At 59.7% G+C, this 22607-nt stretch overlaps 1 protein-coding gene and 1 long non-coding RNA gene across 2 annotated transcripts; both read right to left on the reverse strand.

Moving 5' to 3' along the window:
* Positions 1-443: 443 nt before the first annotated feature.
* Positions 444-18361, reverse strand: SFXN1 (sideroflexin 1). The gene is made up of 11 exons (XM_045820057.1): positions 18205-18361; positions 11577-11744; positions 10563-10733; positions 8898-8996; positions 7677-7752; positions 7022-7107; positions 5723-5850; positions 5057-5106; positions 2422-2471; positions 1985-2032; positions 444-1031 (listed from the first exon to the last, which is right to left on the reverse strand). Exons 2-11 carry the CDS (start codon positions 11738-11740, stop codon positions 935-937), a joined length of 969 nt encoding a protein of 322 aa, XP_045676013.1. The 5' UTR covers positions 11741-11744; positions 18205-18361; the 3' UTR covers positions 444-934.
* A 1823-nt stretch (positions 18362-20184) lies between these two features.
* LOC123806774 lies at positions 20185-22350 on the reverse strand. Its single transcript, XR_006783530.1, has 2 exons — positions 22141-22350; positions 20185-21455 (listed from the first exon to the last, which is right to left on the reverse strand). It is a non-coding gene; the product is annotated as an uncharacterized LOC123806774 (long non-coding RNA).
* Positions 22351-22607: the final 257 nt, after the last annotated feature.

Here is a 22607-nt window from a genome sequence, read left to right on the forward strand (position 1 = left end):
CATACCCTTCCTGCGCCCTTCCGAGAGCCAAGGAGACCCAGCAGGACGGCAAAGAAGGGCGTGCAGGGGCTGGAACCGTGCCGTCACCTCCAAACACGGTCGGACGGGCGAGCGTCCGCCGGCCGCGGGTACCGGTCCGGAGCACACTCCCTGAACTTGGCATTGGTACATGTCGGTTATTCCACTGTCGGTTGCAAGTAACTGACTATCAAGTCAGTAGGTGCAACATTTCCGTAACAATGTAAAACAGGATACATTCAAAATCAAAGAAATCCACCGGCAACGACCACACACGACGGATGACAGCGGGGACGGCTCGCCACGCTTATCCGTCCCCAGGACCTTCGGGACGTACGTGAAGAGGTTTTACCCTCCAGACCCCCAGAACTCACCATGCACTCCGGGTCGCCCACCGCCCCAGCCGGAGGAAAACCGCCCTGATATTTACGAGTCATTTTTTATTGTTTAGGGCAGAGCTTCCGTAGTTCCCCAAATCACCACCTGAACGGCCCTGATTTAAAACAAAAGGGCGGTAAAAATTCACGCTGTTACCTGGACTCCCTTTTCACTGACTAACAATCGATGTCCCGAGCGTGTTCTGAACACCTGCTCTGTGCACAGCAGCACTTTCGGAAAATCGAGGTGAGGGCTGGGATGTCGACTTTGAGGAGACAGTCACCACAGAAGCCACAGGAAGGCCCCCTCTCTCACCCACCCCGCGACTCCGAGGGCCAGCAGGTGTGGGGCGCCCGGCCGCCCCAGGCGCGGGGCTGTCCGCGCCGGCCCGCCTCCGGGGGCTGACGCGGGGCTCAGGAGGTGCGCGCGTGACTGTGGGGGCCGAGGCGGGGCACGACTTCCTCCCCGAGGCCGCACGCACGCACGCACGCACGCGGTCCGAGGCTGGCGGGGGTGGGTGGGGGCGTCGCTCCCCACTTCACAGCCCCTTGTTGAAGTACACGCGTCGTAACTCGGGGTGAGTCTCTCGGATCCTGGCCTGCAGCTCGGCCTCCAGGCTCGTCACAGGCATGGAACTGGGGGACGGGAGGAAGGGCAGCGGTCACGTGGGCAGAGGCGGGGGCGGGAAGGCCCTGCTGTCCCCACGGGGGTCGTGGCCCGCACACGGCACAAAGACGGTAATCACTCCTTGTGTGAGCATGGCAGGGCCACAGAGGGGGCCGCGCAGGAGGAAGGTGGCGTTCTCTGTCAGGCGGAGGGACCTGATTGAGTTTGTTCTAGAGCAGAGCGCCTCGTCTGAAACCTGCCCTGAGAGCCCGGAGCGTCGCAGGCCCTGTGCTCGGGGCCTGTTGGCCCGGGGGGGAGGGGGGAGGGCATGGGGGGGACGGGCATCACAAGGCAGCAGCCTGGCAACCCTCACCCAGAACCAGAGCAGCAGCAGCAGCACCCCGCTGCTCTGTGCCTGGAAGCGAGGTCGGGGGGCGGCTCAAGACCCAGATTTGTGCGGAGCTGACTTAATGCCCATCGATCCAGTTGCCACATCAAAAGGACGCAAGGGCAGCTTGGGATGGGAGCGCACAGTGAGGCTTTTAAGGCAAAAAACCAAGTGGGAAGAAGGGCAGGAAGCAGACCGGCCACCGGAGCTGGCGGGCGTAACGGCCGTCCTGGGGGTGGGGTGCAAGTCCCGGGAGAGCTGGGTCACCGACACCCGTGCCGACAGATTGGCTGGTGGCGGGCGTGTTTAAAGGTTTATGAAAGCAAGTTTGCACCAGGGTTACCCTGTCTTACAAGATGAAATGTGCTTTCAAACAGAGCAGAAGCAGGTAGGCAGGGCCGGGTAAGGAGAGCTTTGAAATGAAACAGGTGCGTTTGATTTCCACCTCCAGCGGCTCCTGCTGAGAGTCCCTGGCTTCCCTCATCTGCTCGGGCCTTGACGTTGCCACCAGCGAAATGGATCGACAGCCCCTGTGTCTTCAACTGGGTTTTCGGATTAAAACTCGTGATGGTTCCCAAGAATAAAAATACGTACCTTTTCTGAGGAAAGAGAGCACAGCACAGAGGCGTAGCGAACACCAAACTTAAAAAAAAAAAATCAGAAGAACACTTAGTTTCCAGTTCACTTTTCCAACAATCCCCTTTCTCGCTCTGGAGCCCTATATCACCTCACAAAAATATGTTTTGCTTGTATCATTTTATTATACCAAGAACTGCCAAAATAATTAAAAAAAAACGCCAAAGAGAAAACTGGACTTTTAAAAAAGAATCATGCAAACAGCCCAAATGTTGTAGGTTTCCTTAAAGACAGTTTATGTCTAGCTAATTTTGGGGGCCCTAAGTCCAGGTGTTCTGGGGCGGTCTCATTTTCCAAACCAGGTCCCGTGTTACCCCCACACCCCCTCCCCTTTTGTGTGCTGCGCATTTATCTCTAAAAAACAAAAGTAACGATATCGAAGGACCCCGACTCACCAGAAGCCAACCAGTCCGACCTGAATGGGTGCACTCATCCACGGGAACCTCTGTGTGGGGAAATAAACTGTTCTGAATACTTTTTGCATGGGCTCTTAGGGACCATTCCTTCTGCCCATGAACGGGAAGGAGCCCTCCACATCACCAGACCTGGGCGGGATGCGGTTAGTGGGGTCAGGGGAACCACTGCAACCAGCGTGCGGGTCCCGACTTCCTGTGCTCCCCCCGCCCCGCCCGCCCCCGATCTGTCCGCAAACGCACGCACGTGCAGAGGACCAGGGGCTGCTCATTGGTGTGCCTTGCACAAGTAACCCGAATGGTGCTTGGCTGCCTGCGGGAGGCGGCGGAGAAGCCGCTACTGTTTAGTTACAATTTCGCTTCTGGCAGGGAGGCCGTGCAGCCTGGTCCCGGACGTCCGCCCTGACAGTTCGCGCCCGTCTGTGGGGAGAGCGCAGGCAGGGCCCAACGCTCTGAGCTCCGGCGTCCCGCCTGCAAAGCCAAGGGTCACGACGGCTTCCCCAAAGCACGTGGGTGCAGACACGTCAGATGGTGTTCACGAAGCGCCCAGGACAACGCCCGGGATGGAGCAGAAGCCCCCCCCAGACCTCCCTCCCCCACCCCCTACGTCTTTCCTTCCTTGGTTTTAGCTGACGGTGCGTGCGGCGGGCACGCACCGTCTCTGCCGGCCACTTTTTAAAAATGGGAGCGAGCGAGTGAGTGAGTGGGTGGGTCTTTCGGAGAACACGGGCTGTTAGAGTTTTAGTTTTCAAAAGGAGCGGCGCCCAAGCCCACACTGCAAAGCGCGGTGAGGGGTGAGGCCCCGTGACCAAGGCCTCGGGAGCAGCCGCGCCGCGAGGAAGCTGTTAAATGGTGGTCAGGACATCAGCCAAGTTAGTCAGGGGTCAGCGCAGGCCGTGAGAGGGTCGCCATCCCAGGATGCCCGGGTGCAAGGCGTACCCTGGTCCCCGAAGACTCCTCCGGTGACAGAGGACGTCACGCAGGTGGGCAGCGTGAGGGGAGAGAGGCGTGGACTAGAGAGGGAGAAATGTCATTGAGAGGAGACAGATGTCATCGAGAGGAGGCAAGAGAAGGAGACGCTGGATCCTGGGCAGCTGGCACCGTCCGAGGAAGGGTTTCCGTGAGGACATGCTGCATCCTCGTCCCCACCCTTCCCACACGTGTGACATCGGGGCCGGTCACAGCCTCGGCGACGGGGGGGCAGGCTGAATATAGAAGGGGATGTCACAGGAGGATGAACTTGGGCCCACGCGAGACCCCGGGGCAGCGGCCAGCTCCCTTCCAGGGGGACTCTCGTCTGCAGCACCCTGGGCTGACCCGGGGCTCGGGGAGCGGCTGCCTGTGATCCCACGGGACACGCACAAGCGAAAGGCTCTCTCTCTCGGTAACGGCAAGGGCCCTGGAAGGTTCTGGCGGAGCCCGTGAAACAGCCTGGATGTCACCCCCGCTCCGACACCTTCCGCAGCACCCCACCCTGCACACCCACCCCGACTTCTGGCCCAGGGCGTCAGAGGGCTTCCGAGGGCGCAGCGTCCTGGGGCTGGTGCCAGGGGTCTGTGGATTTCTCCCAGGGACGGGAGCACAGGGTCGCTGGGGAGCCCCTTGGATACTTTGTTGCCCATCTCCCGTCAGCACCTAAGACTAGATACATCAGTCCAACGCGTGCTCACCAGCGCGGTTTTTTCGTTGCATAACTTCTCAGAGTACTTTTCTAAGAATGCAATTGTGTCGAAAGTGTGAACGAACGAAGTGTTCTGAAGTGTCTGCCTTCCTTTCCCACGTGGGGCCCGTCGGGAGCACACAGGCCGATGGACACGCCTGGTGGGCACTCGGAATTCCCCCAGCCACCGGCCTCATTGAGGGGGCGTTTGGTCTGTGAACTGCGTCCTTGCCTCAAAGCTGTGCCGTGTCCCTGTGATGTTGTGCTCACAGTTCTGTTCCCAGGACCCCCAACAGTTCACCCCGGCACACCTGCTCCCTGTCAAGGGGCCGACCCACCCCTCCCGGCGGGTCTGACGGCACCAGCCAAACCGTCCCCCCGTCCCCGAGTCCCCCCCGCTTGTTGTCGGGACGGGGGAACAAAGGCCAAGCCTAAACCCCCGCGTTGAGTCACGTCACGGAAGCTACGAAAAGGAGAACGTGCCACGACTCCTTGGCTGCAGTTTCATCCTGTAACGCTTTCAGGCCGTGAGCGGAGGCAGCCGGGAGAGTAACAAACGATTAGACAGGGCCTCCCAAGAAAAGTGAACCGGGGCACTAAATCCACTGCTCCACGGAGCCACCCCCAAATCATCCCCTTCATTTCTGAGAGTGAGGACAGCGACCCGTGGGCACCAAACCCGCACCCTCTCGCCATCGCTCCCGAGCCGAGGGGAGGTGCGTGACGGCGTCCTGAACTCCCGAGAGGTGTGGGCAGCCGGTCTCACTTAGGCGAGCTTTCTGCAGTGCCCGAGACCAGAGGGCAAACGTTCCTGGAAACACCTTTTTTCTCCTTATGGAAGCACCCAAGTGCCACGGGCCTCTTCGCCTGTGACGTGCGCGGGGAGCGTCCCGTGGGCGCGAAGCCCGGCAAGGGACGGAACAGGCCCAGACGATGACACGGGCAGCCAGGGCTTACCTTCAGGAAGGCTTTCTTCTCCAAGACGTTCATGATGAACGGAGGGATGGCTGCAGGGAGAGACGGGCCGTGAGACCCTCGTTCCCCATCCACGTCCCGCTTGCCCGCCCCTCCCCAACAGTTCGACGAAAGGCTTACACCGCTGTCAGGCTGTCTTCACACCGGCCGAGTGATTATTTAACACACTTCAGGATTGGGGCGGGGGGAATCTACTGTTCTCACTGTCTAGGTTTTTGAAAGAGTGTAATGCTCCCTCCCACCCAGAAAGCTCTATAATCTAAAGTTACATTCTGCATGTAACTTTAATTATGAGCAGCACCAGGATCAGGGACATTTGCCTCCGGTACTAATAAGACAAAGGGGCAGAGACAAAGGGGCAGCCCCCAGCAGGCAGGTGGGAGGCGGGGGGCGGGGCCAACCCGGTGGCGAAGAGAATGAAGACCCGCCCCTTGAGTCCCGCAGGCCACCTGCCAGCTGGGTGATCCTGGAAAAGTTACCTCCCCTCTCTGAGCCTCGGTTCCTGTTCGTTTTGGTTGTTTTTTTCATTTTAAACTGGCAAAGGAGCCCATCCACCAAGGGGGTGATGTCTTTGGTGCCCTGACGCACGCATGCATGCATGCTCAGCCCGTGTTGTTGAACGAGCGAGGGGACGGCGGCCGCACTAACCCATGCCGGGGGCCGCCATGAGGATCCTGGAGACGACCACCTGAGTGATGGCTTGTTTCGCCGCGTGCGCCGACTCGCCCAGGCGGGCGCCCTGTTCATCCGTGACGGGAATGCCGACCTTGAGTTCCCTGGAGAACAAAGCACACGCCCCAGCATGTCCACAGATGCCCTCCCGGGGCGGCTGGAGAGGTCAGGCCCCCACGTAACCCGGTCACCCCCTCGAGCGTCCCTTTGGGCACGGACAAGTCTCTTTTCACACCCTGTGCACAGGTTTAATCCTCACGGGACAGGCACAGAGGTGAAATAACACAGGAACTTTGTTAAAAATAAAAAGAAAAGGGGGGTAGCAATTTTAATTAAAATAGGACTCCAAGGGGGACTATGCTAACACAAGCGTAAGGGTGATTTTCAGGCTCATGTCCAACTTGGAGCAAGTTTCCAAAAGAGAGGAAGACCCAAGTGAACCGACAGTGACCCGGGAGCTGGCACTAGCAGATGGCACCGGGGGCACTTGCGACGAACCAGCGACACATCAACAGTTCCTTAGGCTTCCCTGGCAGCTCCTGTCGTTACCCTGTTTCTCGCTGTCCATTCCAAAGTGCTTTTTCTCGACCTCCTCCTTTAATTGTTGCCAGCTCTAAAAAAATACTCCCAGCCCTGGCTGGCGTAGCTCAGTGGATTGAGCGCGGGCTGCGAACCAAAGTGTCGCAGGTTCGATTCCCAGCCAGGGTACATGCTTGGGTTGCAGGCCATGACCCCCAGCAACCGCACATTGATGTTTCTCTCTCTCTCTCTTTCTCCCTCCCTTCCCTCTCTAAAAATAAATAAATAAATTAATTAATTAATCTTTTAAAAAATACTCCCAAAAGTGTCGATCAATAGTATTTTAAACTCCAAATGAAAATTCCGGGGATGGTGGGGAGAAGGACCTATCTCAGAGAAAAAAAAAAACTTCCTGCGTGAGAATCTTCTTTGCCTGGACCCGGCACAGCAAACCCTCCGTGTGCGGGAGATTCTCCTAAACTTGCTATTGTTACAGAACTGGAGAGGGTGCTCCCGCCTCCTGCCCGCGGCCTGCTCCGGTCACGAGCAACTCAGCGGCTACGTGCATCTCATCAGTGGGTCCCTCCTCACCCCCGGTTCCAGCTGATTTTGACGCAAATCTCCAACCTCACTGTTTTATCTGTAAATGTTACAATTGTTTTTGAAACTTTCAGCAAAGCCAATCCTTATGCAAGTCCTATTGCTGCCGCCAGGCACAGCCCTTGGCCGGGGCGGGGGGGGGGGGGCGAGACCCACCTTTGCCTCATGAGCGGGATGTTGATGCAGTTGGCGGCGGCCACAGCGGCGAAGGGCACGAAGCGTCCTATGAGCGGCGACACGTGCTGCGGAAGAGAGCGTCCCAATCGCATTACCTGGCCGCCCCCGCGTCCCCCGAATGGCCACAGCGACTGCTTCTCGGAAGCTGCGGAGCCTGCAGAGCCCCGCCTGTGCAGAGAGAGACTCAGGCCGAGAGGACTCCACAGCCGGTTTCCTAGCGGCGTTTCTGTACCTCCGGCGGAGCCGTCTAGGGCACAGCGGCAGCTTCACGTGGCTGCTGGGGAGGGGCCCTGAGCCCCAGCGTCCACACCCCAAGGTCGGGTGTGGGCTCGTCCCTGTCCTCAGAGGTGCGGCCGGGGGCCCGCTGCCCACACACAGCCCCTGGTGGGCCGTTGGGCCTGGGGAGCACCTGGCACCTGACTCAGGCCTGGCCACAGGGTCACGCCCAGAGCAGGGTCTTGGCTACGGGTGACGCCCCTCCCCAAGCTTACTGGGAGCCGTCACTAAAGTCAAAGAGAGTGACAGCGAGGAAGCCCCAGGACGCGCAGTGCTCTGAGACGTAGCAGAGTGACCCGGACCGAGGCAGGGAGAGCCCACGGCAAAGCTTCCCCGTGGGAAGGGAGCCCCCGGGCACCTTGGTCAGCGCGTTGAGTCCCAGAGCGGTCACCACGGCGCCCGTCGTCGCAGACACGTAGGCCGTCCCCAGTTCACTGAAAAGAAGGGCAACAGGTGAACACAGGTGAACGCACAAGGGCATGCGGCAGGGGCCTTGCTTTAAACTGACGGGGGGACGCGAGAGGCCGTGGGCGGGAGCGGAGAGTCCCCAGAGCAGTGGCACCGTCACTCAGCCGGCGGAGGGTCCGGAGAACAGGCAGGCAGACCCCCATCAACAGCGGGGCCCTCCCGCGGCGCCGATCGTAGCCCCACACACGGGCACGCGCGGAACAGGCCAGGGGGGCGGGGGCGGGAGGGGCCGTGTGTGTGTGTGCGTGCGGGAGGCCACGCAGGGGGAGCACGCACCCCGGCCTGCACGCCGTGGCACGCTCGTTTACATTAGAAACAAACTCTTCAAGATATTCACGTCGCCCCGGAAGTAAAAACGCAACGCCGTTCTCCTTCACGTGATAACTTAGTGCATAAAAGCTCAAAGCGTCTCATCCCCGCAGCGCAGCGGGCCCAAGCGATCCCCTCCCACGTAGAAACGCGTTTCAGTTCAAGGGCTGGGTGCACGTCGGGTGCGACAGACCCTGCGGGCGGTGGAGCCCGCGTCCTTTGCGACGGCGACGACAGCAGAAGGCGGCTGACTACGAAAAGCAGCGTAACGTGACGGGGCAGAACACGGCTGTGCTGGACACGCGAAGCTAGAGGTCTTGGCGGAGGCCTGTCTGCGGTGTTTCTCAGGGGGGCGAAAGGCCAAACCCACCCCCTTCGGCTCCCTCGGCGGCCGGCGCGTAAGACACATCGGGCACAAATGCAGGTGCCCTTGACCTTTGCCAAGAGCACACTGTGGTCGCCGCTGCTTCCGACGCCAGCCGCCGGCCACACACACAGGGCGGATGGCGGTGGGACGTGTGTCGCTCTTGACAGCCCCTCCCCCCCCGAGCTGCTGCTGCCGCGTGTTCTGTGGGGACGTGAGCCCGAGCGGGTGGGAGACCCATCCTCCTACCGGCGCCACTAACAGCGCGAGTGACGCCCGAGAAGTCAGTCTGGACACGAGTCATCTTGACAGAGAGGGAGGGAGGGGACCGCTGCTGAGAAGGACGGTCTGTAAGCCACTGGTTCGGACAGGAGCGCGTCACCACGCCGTCTAACGAGCAGGGGAGGGGGCAGAAGGACAGGTAAACCGGAGCCTTACTTGACAGTGAGGGGCGCGTCCCCACTCCTGTTGGTGTAGTTCACCACGGCGTTGAAGGACTGGTTGACCCACTGCCAGAACAGCACCGCCGGCGTGGTCCTGAAACAGGGTGAGCCGTCACGCTGCCGCCCCCGCCTGCGGGCCCAGCCGCTGTGCAGGACGGAGAACGCGATCCCAGGTGACCGGACCCAGGTGACCGGAGGGGAGGGCACTGGGGACGGGAGGACGCTGGGGCGGAGCCTTAGGGCCTGGTGGCCGGGCAGGTCTCCACCCTCCCTGTCTCCTCACTCATCAGATGCGGGCGGCGCCCAGCCCAGAGGGCCTCGGTGAGGATGGAGTGCCCTCCTCACACTGTGCCTTCCACTGTGGGGAGCCCGCCACAGGGCAGGCACTCAGTACACGCCAGGTCCTTTTCAGTGGGAGAAAAGGAGGCCACTGGCAGGTGAGGCATCCCCCTCCCCCCTAACTGCATGGGCAGCCCAACCGTCTCCGTGGGCACCGCTGCCCACACACACCTGCAGTATCACAGGAACGGGTGAAGACGGGTGTTGGGAACCGCCCTGCCTGGTATCAGGAGCTGTAACCCCCGCCAAGGCTAAGGCTGAGGGAACGACCTTGGACCGTGAGCCAGCAAGGAGACAAAAGCGTATCTCCCTGGCAGGAGCGCGGCTTCTGCTCCTTTCACTTCACCCTGCCTGGCCCCCAGTGCTTGGTCGGTTAGCCAATGACGGCTAAGATTCCCCAAGCGGGGGTACGACCTAAGACAGGCACGGTCATGTGGGAGGCCCCCAAGGAAGGACTTTGGGGGCTACAGCAAAAGCGGGTGATGGATCCTCACCCCTCGGCTTTGACACAGCCTGAGTCCTCACTGTCTGCGAGAAAATCTCCTTATCTCTTGGCTGCCTCAGTTCCCTTGCTCCACCTAAGCCTGAGACAATGACAGAGGGTGGTGCAGCCCTGTGCTGTAAAGGGTGAGTTCCCCAGGTAATCAGGCCTAAGAAAGAATATGTAAAATCCTGTGAAACCTGCTTTGTTTAGAATGCTCTCAGTTGAATGATAAGGGTCCAAGCAAGAAGTAAGTTTGTTCCTTAAAGTTTTTTATAGCTCTTTGACCCTGACTCAAAATAGGCCCTCAGACTTCCTTGTTACCTATTGTTTGGTCCTTACTTCTCAGCAATGAGTGATGAGCTTTACCTGGATTCCTGTGTAAACGAACCCAGTAAAAGCCTCTCCGGTGGGAGAATGGGGCGCTCTCCCCTAGGGAGGGTGGCCGAGGCACTCCCCACTGAGAGAGTGGCCGTCCCGTCCCTACTTCCCCACAGGACCTGGCTGTCTCTGTGTATGTTTTTCTCGTGTTTCGACAAGCCATCCGCAGCATTCCGCGGTCACTGCTGGTCGGTGGCCGCGTCAGACGGGAATCTGTGTGGACGCTCTTTTTTATCTCCTCTGTCCACCTCACTCCCTTTGGGTCTAAGTTTTAGGGGCAAAAGTTCAAGCTCCTTTTGAACAACAGAGAGAAAACTGCAGCGGGGGGAGCAGGTCCAACAGACCCCTAGCGCTGCACCCGCACAGACTGGGACTCCGCGTGAGATCTCACCGACCCCAAGGACATTATTTACCCACAAAGCTCCGCCCGAAGCTCCTGGTCCCCTTCCCACGGCTCACCTGTAAAACGTCATCATACAGCCCGTGATGGTCATGTTCATGGGGACCTGCGCCGACATCCGTCCTATCAGGACCATCTTCTCCCCGGTGTCGGGGTGGAAAGCCGAGTCGTAGACGTACTTCGCTCTCCACAGCTCATTCTCCGTGAGGCCCGGGGGAATGACTCCTCGTCTAGGGGAGCGGCGACACGCGACACGCAACAGCTACTCGCCTCCAGCGCCTCGCCAGCGGCGCGGACACGGGCAGCTGGACGGCCTTGGTGTCCACAGCGGCGGTGCCGGGGGGAGCCGCAAACGCACCGCACAGAGTCGGTGGCGTTTTCATAACACAAAGGGTAGTGAACGCTGAAAACGAACATTTCAGACCCACAGGTCTCAAATTTTCTACAATTTGGGAAAACTGAAACAGACCTTTTATAATAGGGAAGCAGGCAACTTAGAAATACTCTTTGTTTTCAGTGACATATTTAAACACATATTTTGAACGTTGCAAACCCTAAAATGTTTTTAACCAGCTCGACAAACGCTGTGGTGATCGGGAATACGAATTCAGTTTTGTGTCGACAGCGTGAAAACCTAGGTCAGAAAGGCTCGTTATTTATCTCCGAACCTACCAGCCTGCCCTAACTCTTGCCAGTTTGCCTTTTGGACGGTGCTGTCTCCACCTGGGCCTGGAGAGGTGCTTGGGGTGGCTGTGGACGCAGGTGGCGCATGAGAAGGGGCAGGGTGCCGTGGCAAGGGGCCTCACAGATGGGTACCGATGAGTTGGAGGGGGGGCTGTCTTATTTTCAGGGTACCGTGACCCCTGGACATCTGTGTTAAGGGCCAGCAATGGGGGATAAAACACACCTTCCTATTTTGTCTGTGTGTGTGTGAGAGAGAGAGAGAGAAAGAGAGAGAAAGGATTCCATTGTGAGAAACCAAAGTGTGAGCTGGCGAGGTGAAGGTTAAAGACCATAGGCTAACTCAATGCTCCGCCAGTACACGCAGCCGAAAGCGCCCTCCCCGGCCTCACCCGTAGTCGTGCACGGTCTTCCTGGCGCCCTCCAGCTGCTCGTCGGTGAGCAGGATGTTCCGGGGGTCCGTCACAGTGAAGAAGTGGCTGGCTCGCCCCACGAACGTGCTCTGGTCCCATCGGGGCTCCCGGATGTTGATGTTTGGCGGCAGTTCCCCCGACATGGTCCTGGGCGAGGGCGGGCACGAGAGACAGACAGGTCCAGGTGAGACGCACGGTGTCGGCGTGCGGGGACGGCCTTCCGCGTCACACCGACCGACCTCCCCGCGAGGACGCACGCGCATTCCTGCTCCCCCGGGTAGTTTCACTATGGGTGGCAGAAACACGATCTACACCCACTTTGTCCATAAATCTCAGCCAAACTGCAATAATTTCCCACGCATGTCTTTTTATGAGTCCACGGTACTATATCCTTCCTTCCTTTTGGCAACCTAAAACTCCTCTAGAGAAACTAGAGACAGAACAAGTTAAAGAAATGTAATATCCACCCTAACACGGTCTCGTGTTTGAAACCCCTTTTCTGGGTGAAATATTCAACATCAAGCTACTGCTGCTTTCTCGTCTCTCTCCGTTATTATTTCTGCCAGCAGGGGGGGCTGCCGCCGCCGCCGCCCTGGGAGGGCGCGAGGTCCCCGGCGCGGCGGGAGGGGCCGTGGGCGTGGCTTCCCTGAGGGCTGGTCCGGTTACGGGGAAGCAGCCAGCCCAGGCCTACGATGCCTACGGTGCCGGTGCTGGACTGGCCCCCGACCCGCTGCCTCCCCTCCCCGAACGAAGGTTGGAATTGGTCGAAGATCGCACCTCTTCTTCGAGAACGACGCCACACCCACCAGGGACAGGCGCACAGGGCACCAGAGAATGTGTCCAAGAACGTGCACACAAGTTCACTAGCTTTGTAACACCTGAAGCAAGTGAAGGGCACCACCGAGCGAGCCGGGAGACAGACCCCCGAGGGGAGGGAGCGCATCCTCCGCGCCGTGTTCACCGCAGGCCCCGATGGAGGGGCGGAAGCGCAGAGACGGCGTCAGAGGTCAGGAGAGGCCGGGCAAGAGAGACGCGAGGTGGGCCGCATGCACAGCCTCGGGGGACTCAGGGGCGAGCCTCCGCAGGGGCATTTACTGAGCGGTCGGTTACCGGCTGGTTCAGTAACTGCTGGGCGTCAGTGGCAAAAACGTTATGCTTTACGCACGGTCTGGGCAGAGTTCTGACTTTCGGCAGGTTCGGTTTCCACGATCCCAGGAAACGACGGAGTGGGGGTGCCGAGGAGGGAAGGCGGCTGCAAGATCCCGGACCAGAGACAGAGGGACCTGCCCGTGGCAAGGAAGGAGGCTCCCGGGTGTGGAAGCACAGACACACCTCGTTCTACTGCGCCTTCAGATGGTGCGTGTTTACGAATCGAACGCCAGTGGCAGCCCTGCCCGGAGCAAGTCGATGGGCCCCGAGTTTCCGACAGCAGTTGCTCAGTCTCTGTGTCCCAGTTCGGCCATTCTCGCGATAGTTCAGGCTCTCTCACTATTATTGTATTTGTTGTGGTGGGTGCTGTGTGATCAGTGATCTCTGACGCTATTGTTGTCATTGTCCTGGGGCCTCACGAACCCCAAGGGTGGTGAACTTAGTGGATAAACGTTGCGTGCCCTCCACTCCCGGGTCTCTCCCCCTCCCCCCTGTCCCCCGAGACACAACAGCAGTGGGATCAGGGAACTGATAGCCCACAGCGGCCTGCACTGTCCCGGTGAAAGGAGAAGTGGAAGGTCTCTCACTCCGCATCGGGGCGTCACTGAACAGCCGCATTGGCCATGGAGCCGGGACTCTTTCCAAGGAACTTCTAAACGTGTCTCCCAGCCTTCAGGAGCTGCCCTGGGAGGCCTGCCTGCCTCCCTCCCGGGGCAGGGATCACACAGGCATCGCGCAGCCATGCAAGGGCGCCCCCACCCCCAACTGCTCGGCCGGGACCTCTCCCCCCACACCCCAGCCTTCACGGCTGGCGGGCAGGCAGCCCCAGTGGGTCAGCGGTGACCTATTTAGTCTCTGAATGAGTCTACAGAACCAGTCGGTTAGCCGAGCGGGGTGGGGGGGTTCCTGGCTCCGAGCAGCCCCTCCCTCACTGTCCTCTCACTTGGAATCCCCGGGCGGGGGTGAGCAGGGAGGGAAGGGGTATGTGGTGTGGAGGCGGCATATCTGAGTTCAAACCCCAGCTCCACCGCGACCGTCTCCGTGGAGACGTTATCCTGGGGCTCCAGGTCTGTGTATCTTCGTCAGCCAGGTTAGGGTGTCGCCTAATAATATCCCCTGGTCCCAAGTAACCCCCTGGCTTAAGAGCTTGTCTTACATTTTCCCATCTAACGCCCCTACCAGTGCGGGTACCAGGGCGGTCAGCGAACGTGCTGTGGTCAGGGTTCGTGCCAAAGCGCGGACCTCAGTTGTGCGGCTGCAGAGTCCCCGCTCCCCGGAGAGGCGGCTGTGACAGACCAGCGTCTCCCCGGAAACCCCGATGCAAGAGCGTGGTGGGGCCTAGGGGCCTGGATTTTAAGAAGTACACCATTGGTGTCCTACGATTACTTGGGAAACACTATGTTTGAAAGAGTGTAAAAATTATAAGTAAATAATAACCAGAAGCCCTGCCAGTGAAGGGAAGATTCTTACCCTCTTGGGGGGGCAACGTACTCATGTAGGGGACCCCAGGGCCACTCTCGGGCCCTGCTGGGCCTGTCCTGCCGAGCCGGCTCCTGCTGAGGAGGGTCCTGCCCTGTGGCCCGGGCCCCGAGGGCCCACCCCAACAGCCCACGGGGTCACAGCTGGACTTCGACCACAGCATTCCAGACAGGAGTCCTGCTCCGTCCCTTCCTGTCCAGGTGTGTCACCGGGTGAGTCACCTCCCACCTCCGAGTCTCATTTTCTCGTCTGCGAGGCAGAGGTCAGCGCCGCCTCCCAGGGCCGGCAGGGCCCGCACGCTGAGATGCGCACCAGGGCCCCACGGCCCCGACTAACTGCACCTCTCGGGCAAGGGCGAGGCCTCCACCAACAGGCTGGGGCCCCAGGAGTGAAGCTGGCGACCGCCGTGGCTGGAGTCCAGCCCAGACGGGCAGCAGCTGGGGGTGGGCTGGGGGCAGGAACGGGATGGGGCTTTGCTGCCCCAGCACGTGGAAGAGATCACCAGACACACGTGAGCAGAGGAACCTTTCCCTAAGATGAACTTTACTTCTGACGTCTGGCGCCACATGCCGGGAAACCGCTTCACTGTCGGAAAACAAGAATTTTCCAGAACTTCACGGAAAATAAGCAGAGAATGTGCTTCATCAGGGACTTAGTGGCAAAGCCCTTTAACCCTGGCTAAAGGTTGACAAGGAGGAAGAAGGCCTTAACTTGGGAACTTGGCTAAAACAAGTGCCGCCCGAGAGAGCCAAGGAGGGTCCGGCTGCCCCGGTCTGTCCAGGCAGGGCCGGGCAGGAGTGGGGGGGGCCCTGGCTCGGTTGCTGTGGGGGGACAGGACTCGGTGCCCCTTGTGTACCGGGCCCTGGGCTTGCCCTGTGCTATCAGACCACTACCTCCTTGCTTCAGCCTTTTCAGAAAATCCCTCCCACCCCCACTTTTTGTAGTTCCTCGGAGACCCCAAGCCCCAGCTGACAAGCCCGGGAGTGAGCGGCTGCCCGGTCAGACCTCCTGCCGCACCCCCGCCCCGCGGAGGGCGGGGGGCCCTGCGTCTGCCAGGACAGTCAGGCCCACGCAGGGAGCAGCAGATGTCCCGCTTCGTCCGGCTTTCAGCCGGTCACCCGCGCACACAGCACTCCTTCCCGTGGGCACAGCCACGCAGGAGGTCCAATCAGAGAGCAGAAGGCGGACCCCGGGCACCAACCGTGTCCTCGCGAAGGGCACTGCCACCCAGCAGCGGCTCGCCCTCTGCAGCACCCGCTCCTCTGCTCCGGGGCGGGCCTGTCGGGGGAGGGGGGGTCGCCACCTCGAATGGGGGAGATGCGCACAATTGCTGCCTGCCGCCTGTCTCCCCCCACCGCCCTCCCGCCCCCGCTCCCGCCCCGCCACGCAGAGACCCCTCTTTTATTAACGGTGAGACACCCAGCCAACAACCCTGTGCGTCCTCCAGTCCTTCAGGTCAGTTTTGGGGTTGGGTGTCTTCAGCAGTATCTTAGGATGGGTGAAGTTCTTCTTCATTGAAAAAAAATTCTATTGCCCTGTGGCTCAGTGGACTGAGCAGGGGCCTGCGAAGCAAAGGGTCGCCAGTTCGATTCCCAGTCAGGGCACAGGCCTGCGTTGTGGGCCAGGTCCCCAGTAGGGGGCGCATGAGAGACAGCCACACATTGATGTTTCCCTCTCTCTCCTCCCCTTCCCCTCTCTCTAAAAATAAATAAATACATAAATGAATGAATGAATGAATAAATAAATAAAATTCTGTTGGTTTCTGCTTGAGGTGGTGGCGCGAGGCTGAAACAGTGATAAAATACTGCCAGTCTGTGATATCTGGACATGTGCGGTTGAGTGTTTCACCCACATCGAAGAGTCAACTTGCAGATTACGTGCTGTCATGAAAACATTTTACAATAGCAGTTAACTAAAAATTGAATAGCTCTGAACTGATAATCCAGTGTGGGTTTGTTAACGTATTCTAACTTCATTTCTCACTTTCTAGGCTAACGTGCACGGTCAGTATTTTTTTTTTAATGACTTACTGCTAGTGATGTTTTTTACCTTTAACCTCAAGCGCAAGGCCACACCTATGGCTGCTCCCCGACTGGGCGTGCGTAAGCACTGCCCGCAGGGACGGGCGTAGGGCCACCGTCCAGCCGTGCTAAGGCCGCCAGAGAGCAGAGGAGGTGGCTGTGCCCTAAGTCCTGCTGCTGTGGCCGTGCTCCCAGCCCTCTCCGCAGGAAGGGCAGACACACAGGGATGTTCCCTCCCCAGTGGCACCTTTCCACGCCTGTCCCCACAGGGTTTCAGAGAACTGGAACCGAGTGTGGAGGGTGAATGACAGCCAGCACTGCTGGGAAGGTCCCTGCCCTGAAGGCCCAGGGGGCCGGACAGCCTGCACACTCCCCCTGACCCCCGACGGCCTGCCTAGAGCAGGGGCACACTGGAGCTGACCGGCCGCCTCCCCACACACCGTCAGCCCCGCGAGCCGGACCCCTGCCGCCCCAGGGTGGGGGGAGGAAGGGCCTGCTGGAGGCCCCGGCACTTCTCGGGGGAGCCCCCACTCATCCTCCCACTGAGCTGCCTCTCACCTTCTCCGTCTTCTATGCCAAGTCTGAGCCCGGCTCCGTGACAGCCGCAAAGCCCCCTTAGTGACCTGCGCGCCCCCTTCCGCCTAGGACGACGCCCGGGACACGGAAGGAGCTCAGTGAACTGGGGGCGGACAAAGGAAGGGAAACTCGAGGGCCCCGAGTCACAGCTCTAGGAGGCGAGGCAGAAGAGAGATTAGGACTTTTGAGGGAATTCCCGGCCCGACGCCCCGCGGGCTCAGAGGCGGCGGCGGGCAGGGCAGAGCGGTGAAGTCACTCAGAGCGCGGCAGAGCGTGGCGTTCTCATTCGGGCACTCACGGAACACTCACCCAGGGTGTCCGTGGGGCGGCCACCGTGGGTGCGGAGGGCAGGGAGGGGGGCAGAGGCCCATGCGCCCTGATCGCAAGGAGAGAGTAAAGCGAGCCAGGAAACAATGAGGTTCCTTCCGACGGCGGACAGACATGTTAAAGGGAGAACACGGGTCCGTCTACCAGGGACGGTGCCCGAGGGGGCACTGTCAGACAGCCCTGCCACGGGGAGGCGTCTCTGGGGAAGCAGCGTGCGCGCTGACGCCCGGGGAGAGGGCGGGCTGTGTGACCTCGGGCAGATCACTCAACCTCTCTGAGCCCAGCTTGCTCATCGGATGCGGAAAGCAAGCCAGTATCTCACAGGGATGGAAGGATGTAACACCAAAGGGACCTAAGTCACCGGCACCCACTTAGTAGGTGATGTGGTTACTGTCACTCTGGTAAGGTTACAGGCCTGTGACAGGAGGGAAGGATCAAGGAGGGCAGAGAAAGGCAGGGTCCGCCCAGACCCGGACTACAGCCCATCCCTTCCCTGCGGGACTGCGAGTTCTAGGGCAGAGGCCAGCGGCCCCCTCTGACCCCCAGAGCCCCGCGCTGAGCCAGGGGCAGCCAAGAACCAGGCGCACGAGGGGCGTGGGGGTCGGTGCCACCTGGTCGCCTGGCAGTCGTGTGCGCGGTCCCTGTCCTCGCGGCAGCCATCTTGGGTGTCCTCCCCGCGGGGAGTGTCGTCACGCTGTCGCCAGAGACAGCGTGGCAGGGGGCGTGCTGCGGGCGTGCGTGGGTGAGCCCCCTCCCATCCGGAGAGCTCCTGGGCTCCTGGGGAGCTCGGGCTGCTGGAGTGGGGAGCTGTCAGGCAGCTGATGGCAGAGGTCCCCAAGATGCAGGGAGCTCTGGCCCGGGCGGGGCCCGGCCCGGCACGGCGAGGGGACTCGGAATCTCTCGGCCCGGGGGATGTCCCGGCAGCCCGCACGCGGGCGCACGCCCCTGCCCGCGCCCGCGCCCGCGCCCGCGCCCCAGCCCCAGCCCGCGCCTCTCCGCCAGCCTCCCCTGTGCTTTTCCCACCCACGGTGGCCACGCCACCACCCGCAACTCACCGCTCCGCTCAGGCCGCAGCCGGCGCCACTCGCAGGACCCGGTTGGCGCAGCCTCACTCACCACCGGAAGCGCTTCTCCCGCCACCGAGGCAGAGCGCGCCGCTGCCGCCCGGAGCGCGCCGGAGCGCGTCCCAGTCCCCGCCCAGAGCCCGGAGGTCGGGCGGGGCGGCGCGCGCCGGCCCCGTGGAAACCCCAGACCCGCCTCCGGAGTCACTAAGCTGTCTCCAGGCCCACGCCCCTCCTGCCCCGCCAGATCCCGGTGCCGGCGCTTTGGGTTTTGGCCCCTTGCCGGCCCCCCTGCCTCCATCACGGTCCCCCAAGTTCATCCTCAGGATGGTGTGGGGCTCTGCTCCTCCTGCTAGGGTCGTGTTTTCCACTTTAGTTTCCCGAGGGACTACCCCTTCCTTAAATTTCTTTATTCCTAGGGTCTTGCACAGAGTCAGCGTCCGTTCATTCCCTCACCCACTCATTTATTTATTCAAACCAGCCTGCAGAAGTGAAACTAAGCTGAAAAATGCAAGGGACATAGAATGCAGATGACGTAATTTCGGGCCCTGGGCTCAGCCAATCCTGAAGCTAGCTTTGCTTCCTGGGCTTCCAGTTATGGGAGCCAACAAATCTACCCACATACACTTAAAAAAAAAATAATCATAAGCTCTTGGGAGTTGGATTTATATCCCTGATTGGGGGGGGGGGGTTGTGACAGAGTTGGTGACATTTGTACCGAAAGCTACTTACTACATTTGAAGAAGTAGGAAAAAGAGGCAGAAGAAATGAGCTGAGGTTTTTGGAAGAAAAAACAAACAAACAAGCATTTGCCTGTGTTTCTACCATTGTTTTAAATAAACAACTTTCAGAAACAGCTTCCGTGGAAGCTGACATAGTATTTTTCAGCTTTATTAACAAGGACGCCGAGTGCTGGGGAGTCCTTGCTAGGCTGGCGTGGGCAAAGGTTGCAAAACCCTTGCACTTTAGTGCAGACTTTGAACCGTTCAGGGCACGGCAAAAATAAAACAAAGCACGCGCCAGCAAAGGCGGGGACATTCCTGAGCATCGTGGAAGTCAGCGGGGCGAGGAAAGAGCTTGCTCACTCTACCCCAGGGCGAAGGTCTCCTCCGCGCAGGACAGGCAGTTCAGTAACCAGCAGGGTTTTTCTTTAAGACCAACAGTGAAACAGAAACTCTAAACTCCAGATTATATTAGCGAAGTTCTGCATGATGGTAAAAGAAACACATAGTCACACAAATTTGAAAAGCTCAGAAAAGTTCAGGTACACACTCCATGTTTCCCCCTGGCACCCTCCCTCCCAGGTTTTTAGTATGTTTGCCCCCAGTGATTTCTTTTCTTCTCTGTCCCGTCAAACTTCCGTTCATCTGCTGCTGGAGTTGCAGCCCTCTGTGTGTGTGACCCAGACGCGTGAGGCCCGGGGTTAGGGACGCCAGCTGTGGAGGCAGATCCCCCGGCTTCTGATTCCTTCCACCCCCACCCTGAATGGCCACGAGACCCCGAAGGAATGAGTTCCTGTGCCCCTCTGGGCCTTGGCTTCTCCATCTGGGACACGGGCACGAGGCTGCCACCTGCCCCACGGGACTGTTAGGACAATGAGCCGAGGTGATGCCCTCGCAGAGATGCGCAGGGCGCCTAGCCCTCAGTGAGCCTCCGTTACTTAGAGCCGCTGTTATTAGGGTCCCAGCCTCAGGGCCCCCACGGCAACTCCCACGGCTCTCTGTGGGCGCTCCCCTCACGGCATCTAAGCACAGTTTCACAGTCCCATCTTCTCTCTCTAGACCGGGGATCCTTTAAAACAAAAAACTCTGTCTTACTCAACTGTCCACCCCCACCGTCTGGCACGATGCGCGATGTGGTGGATGCAGAACTCGTTTGCTCAGTGTGTGATCAGCATCGTGATGCGCGTGTTTTATGGTTTGCTTTCTTCGTTGAAAGTTACATTTCGTAAACATTTTCTCAGGTTGCACTGTCTTCACTCATTCATGCTTTTATTGGATCAATGCTTATTGCACCCCAATTATACATTAGCGACCACTGGAGGTGTGGACCGAAGGGCACACAGGTAACCCCGTGCCCTCGTGCCGCGGCCGCTCGAGGACGGGAGACAGACAATGGACACAGCCCGTGAGCACAGCGCACCGTGGTGGGGGGTGCACCCCATGAGCAGAGGGGCGAGGAGGGAGCGTGGTCAGGGCAGACCCCTGGGAAGGGGTCCTTCCTCGTCTGAACGCCTGCTCCGAACCCCACGGAGTGCCGTGTCGTCCTCCATTCAACCTGCCGAGGGGCCGCCGTCCGCTCAGGCGTGTTTGATTCTGTGCGCGTTTTCTCAGCAGCTCCGCAGAGCCCCACAGAGGCTGGGAGGTCGGGCGGCACCTGTCACGGAGGGTCCATGGCGAGCTGGGCACAGAGTCGCCTCCACAGGCACCTTCTCTAGTCCTCGCAGAAACGCTGGGGGGTTAACGACTTGTACGACGGTTCGATAGGAAAACAGAACCAATAGGATCTATCTATCTATCTCTGTATCTACCTATCTACCCACCGAGGAGTTGCTGGTAAGGAGCTGAAGAGAAGAAGGGGATTATTTATCAGGCCAGCCCAGCGAAGAGACCAGAGACAAAGCAGTCTCCCCACCAAAGACTTGGGGTCAGCTTTAAGAGGTGAGACTGGGCAGAGGTCATACATGGGTCTTCCTTGTAGCTCCGGGGGTCCGACTGAGTCATCTCGGAGCTAAGCCAGCTAAGGTTTGGAGTGTGGTGGGGTCCCCAGGGGACAAAGAAAGGGTGGACGCGGCAGAGTCCGGCTGCCCGTCAGCGAGTCCGCAGTAAGCCCCTGTTCTGGATCCTCCTCGCGGACGGACACCAGGCCTCTCCGTGGGCCCTGGGCCCCGGCTGGTGAACGCAGCATCTCCGAGACCGGGGTTCCCTGAATCTTCGTTCCGCCGTGTTTCGCAGGCCAGCTCAGGGTGTTCAAGCAGCGCGGCGTGCCTGCTCGAGCCTCTGGGACCAGGCTGGCCCAGCCCGCTCTGGCGGCCTCTGGCGCGCTGGGCGGGGGGCTGCTGTTACCCCCCGATGGACACCCACAGCTAGAAGAGCGATTGGGGTCTGCTTGCAGCATTAGCGCCCGGTGTCCACGGCAGGGTTGACCTGCCGCCGGCCCGTTCGTGGGGCTGGACCGTGGTCAGCAGGTGGACAGGCCTCAGGTTTCACTCCTCAAATATGCAGCCCGCAATCCCGACAGCATTCCTGTTTGGGGAGTGAGAACACCGTGTGTCCCCCTGACAAAGCATGTGCAAGAGCCACATGAATTGGCTCTTTGTTTAAAAATAGAGCGGCGCCCGCTGGCCCGTGGGAGGCAGTTCTGGCTTAAATAGGTCCCGGAGGCTAAACACCACCTCGGTTCCCCCCAGAAAGCCGACTCACAACGTTGTGGGTTTAAGGAACTGGCTCATTAGTCAAATTAATCTTAACACAAGAGGGCAGAAACAAGGGAGAAAGAAATACTGCACATTTCTGTCTGCTCAAGTTTCTTGACCTCTTCTGAGAAGAACTTGAACCCTGCTTCCTCTTTGGGTCGCGTCCGTTCACCCCACCCCAACATCCGTTTGCTGAGTATCTGCCCGGCGGCTCCCACCGGCAAGGTGAGCGGCGCTGAGTCCCCCCCCACCCCGCTCCCGTGGTGGGGGGGGCGTGACAATACCCCGACGAACACGGGAGTTCAGGGAATGAAAAACGGAGTGAAGGGAGCTGGGTAAGAGGGCAGAGCAGGGCAGGCACGGGGCGCCGGGCGGTAGCTCAAAAGGGGTGTTCAAGGAAGGCTTCCCTGGGGAGGTGGCCCCGGAGCAGAGGCCTGAACAAAGGTGGGGAAGGTACTTGGTTCTAACACCCGTGTTACAACCCCCTTCACTCAAGTCCTCCCTGCTACACTCACCTCTGCTTTCCTGATGGAGAGAGACCCCGACTGATGGAATGTGGACATTTCTGGACGGCCTTTCAGGACCCAGCGTCCCGTTCTGCTGAGAACACCTGGACTCGGAGTGGCCGCTTTCACCCCGTCTTGTGGCACCCACGAGGTTTAGGCGGGTTGAGCCAGAGGTCAGCGCCAAGGTGGTTGGCTTAATCCTGTCTGCCCCTTGTTAGCGTGTGCGCTCAGGCAAACTCAGGAGCTTCTGTTTCTTCATGAGGCTCCTGACGCTCTCACCAGAGTCGGCCCATAGAGGGTGCTAAGAAAACATTCGTTCCATTCCCTTTTTGCTTTAGCAACTAAGATTCTCTTAGTGTGTTTCATTTTAGCACACACAGGAGCGTGACCGCGACCGTAACTAGACTGCAGCAAACACAAACCACCATTTACACACTGGCTCTGACTCAGAAACCCCAGCTCGTGGGCGTGGGCCG

The sequence above is a fragment of the Phyllostomus hastatus genome, unplaced genomic scaffold (genome assembly GCF_019186645.2).
Source record: "Phyllostomus hastatus isolate PE091 unplaced genomic scaffold, TTU_PhHast_1.1 phas_contig_150, whole genome shotgun sequence".
NCBI lineage: Eukaryota > Metazoa > Chordata > Mammalia > Chiroptera > Phyllostomidae > Phyllostomus > Phyllostomus hastatus.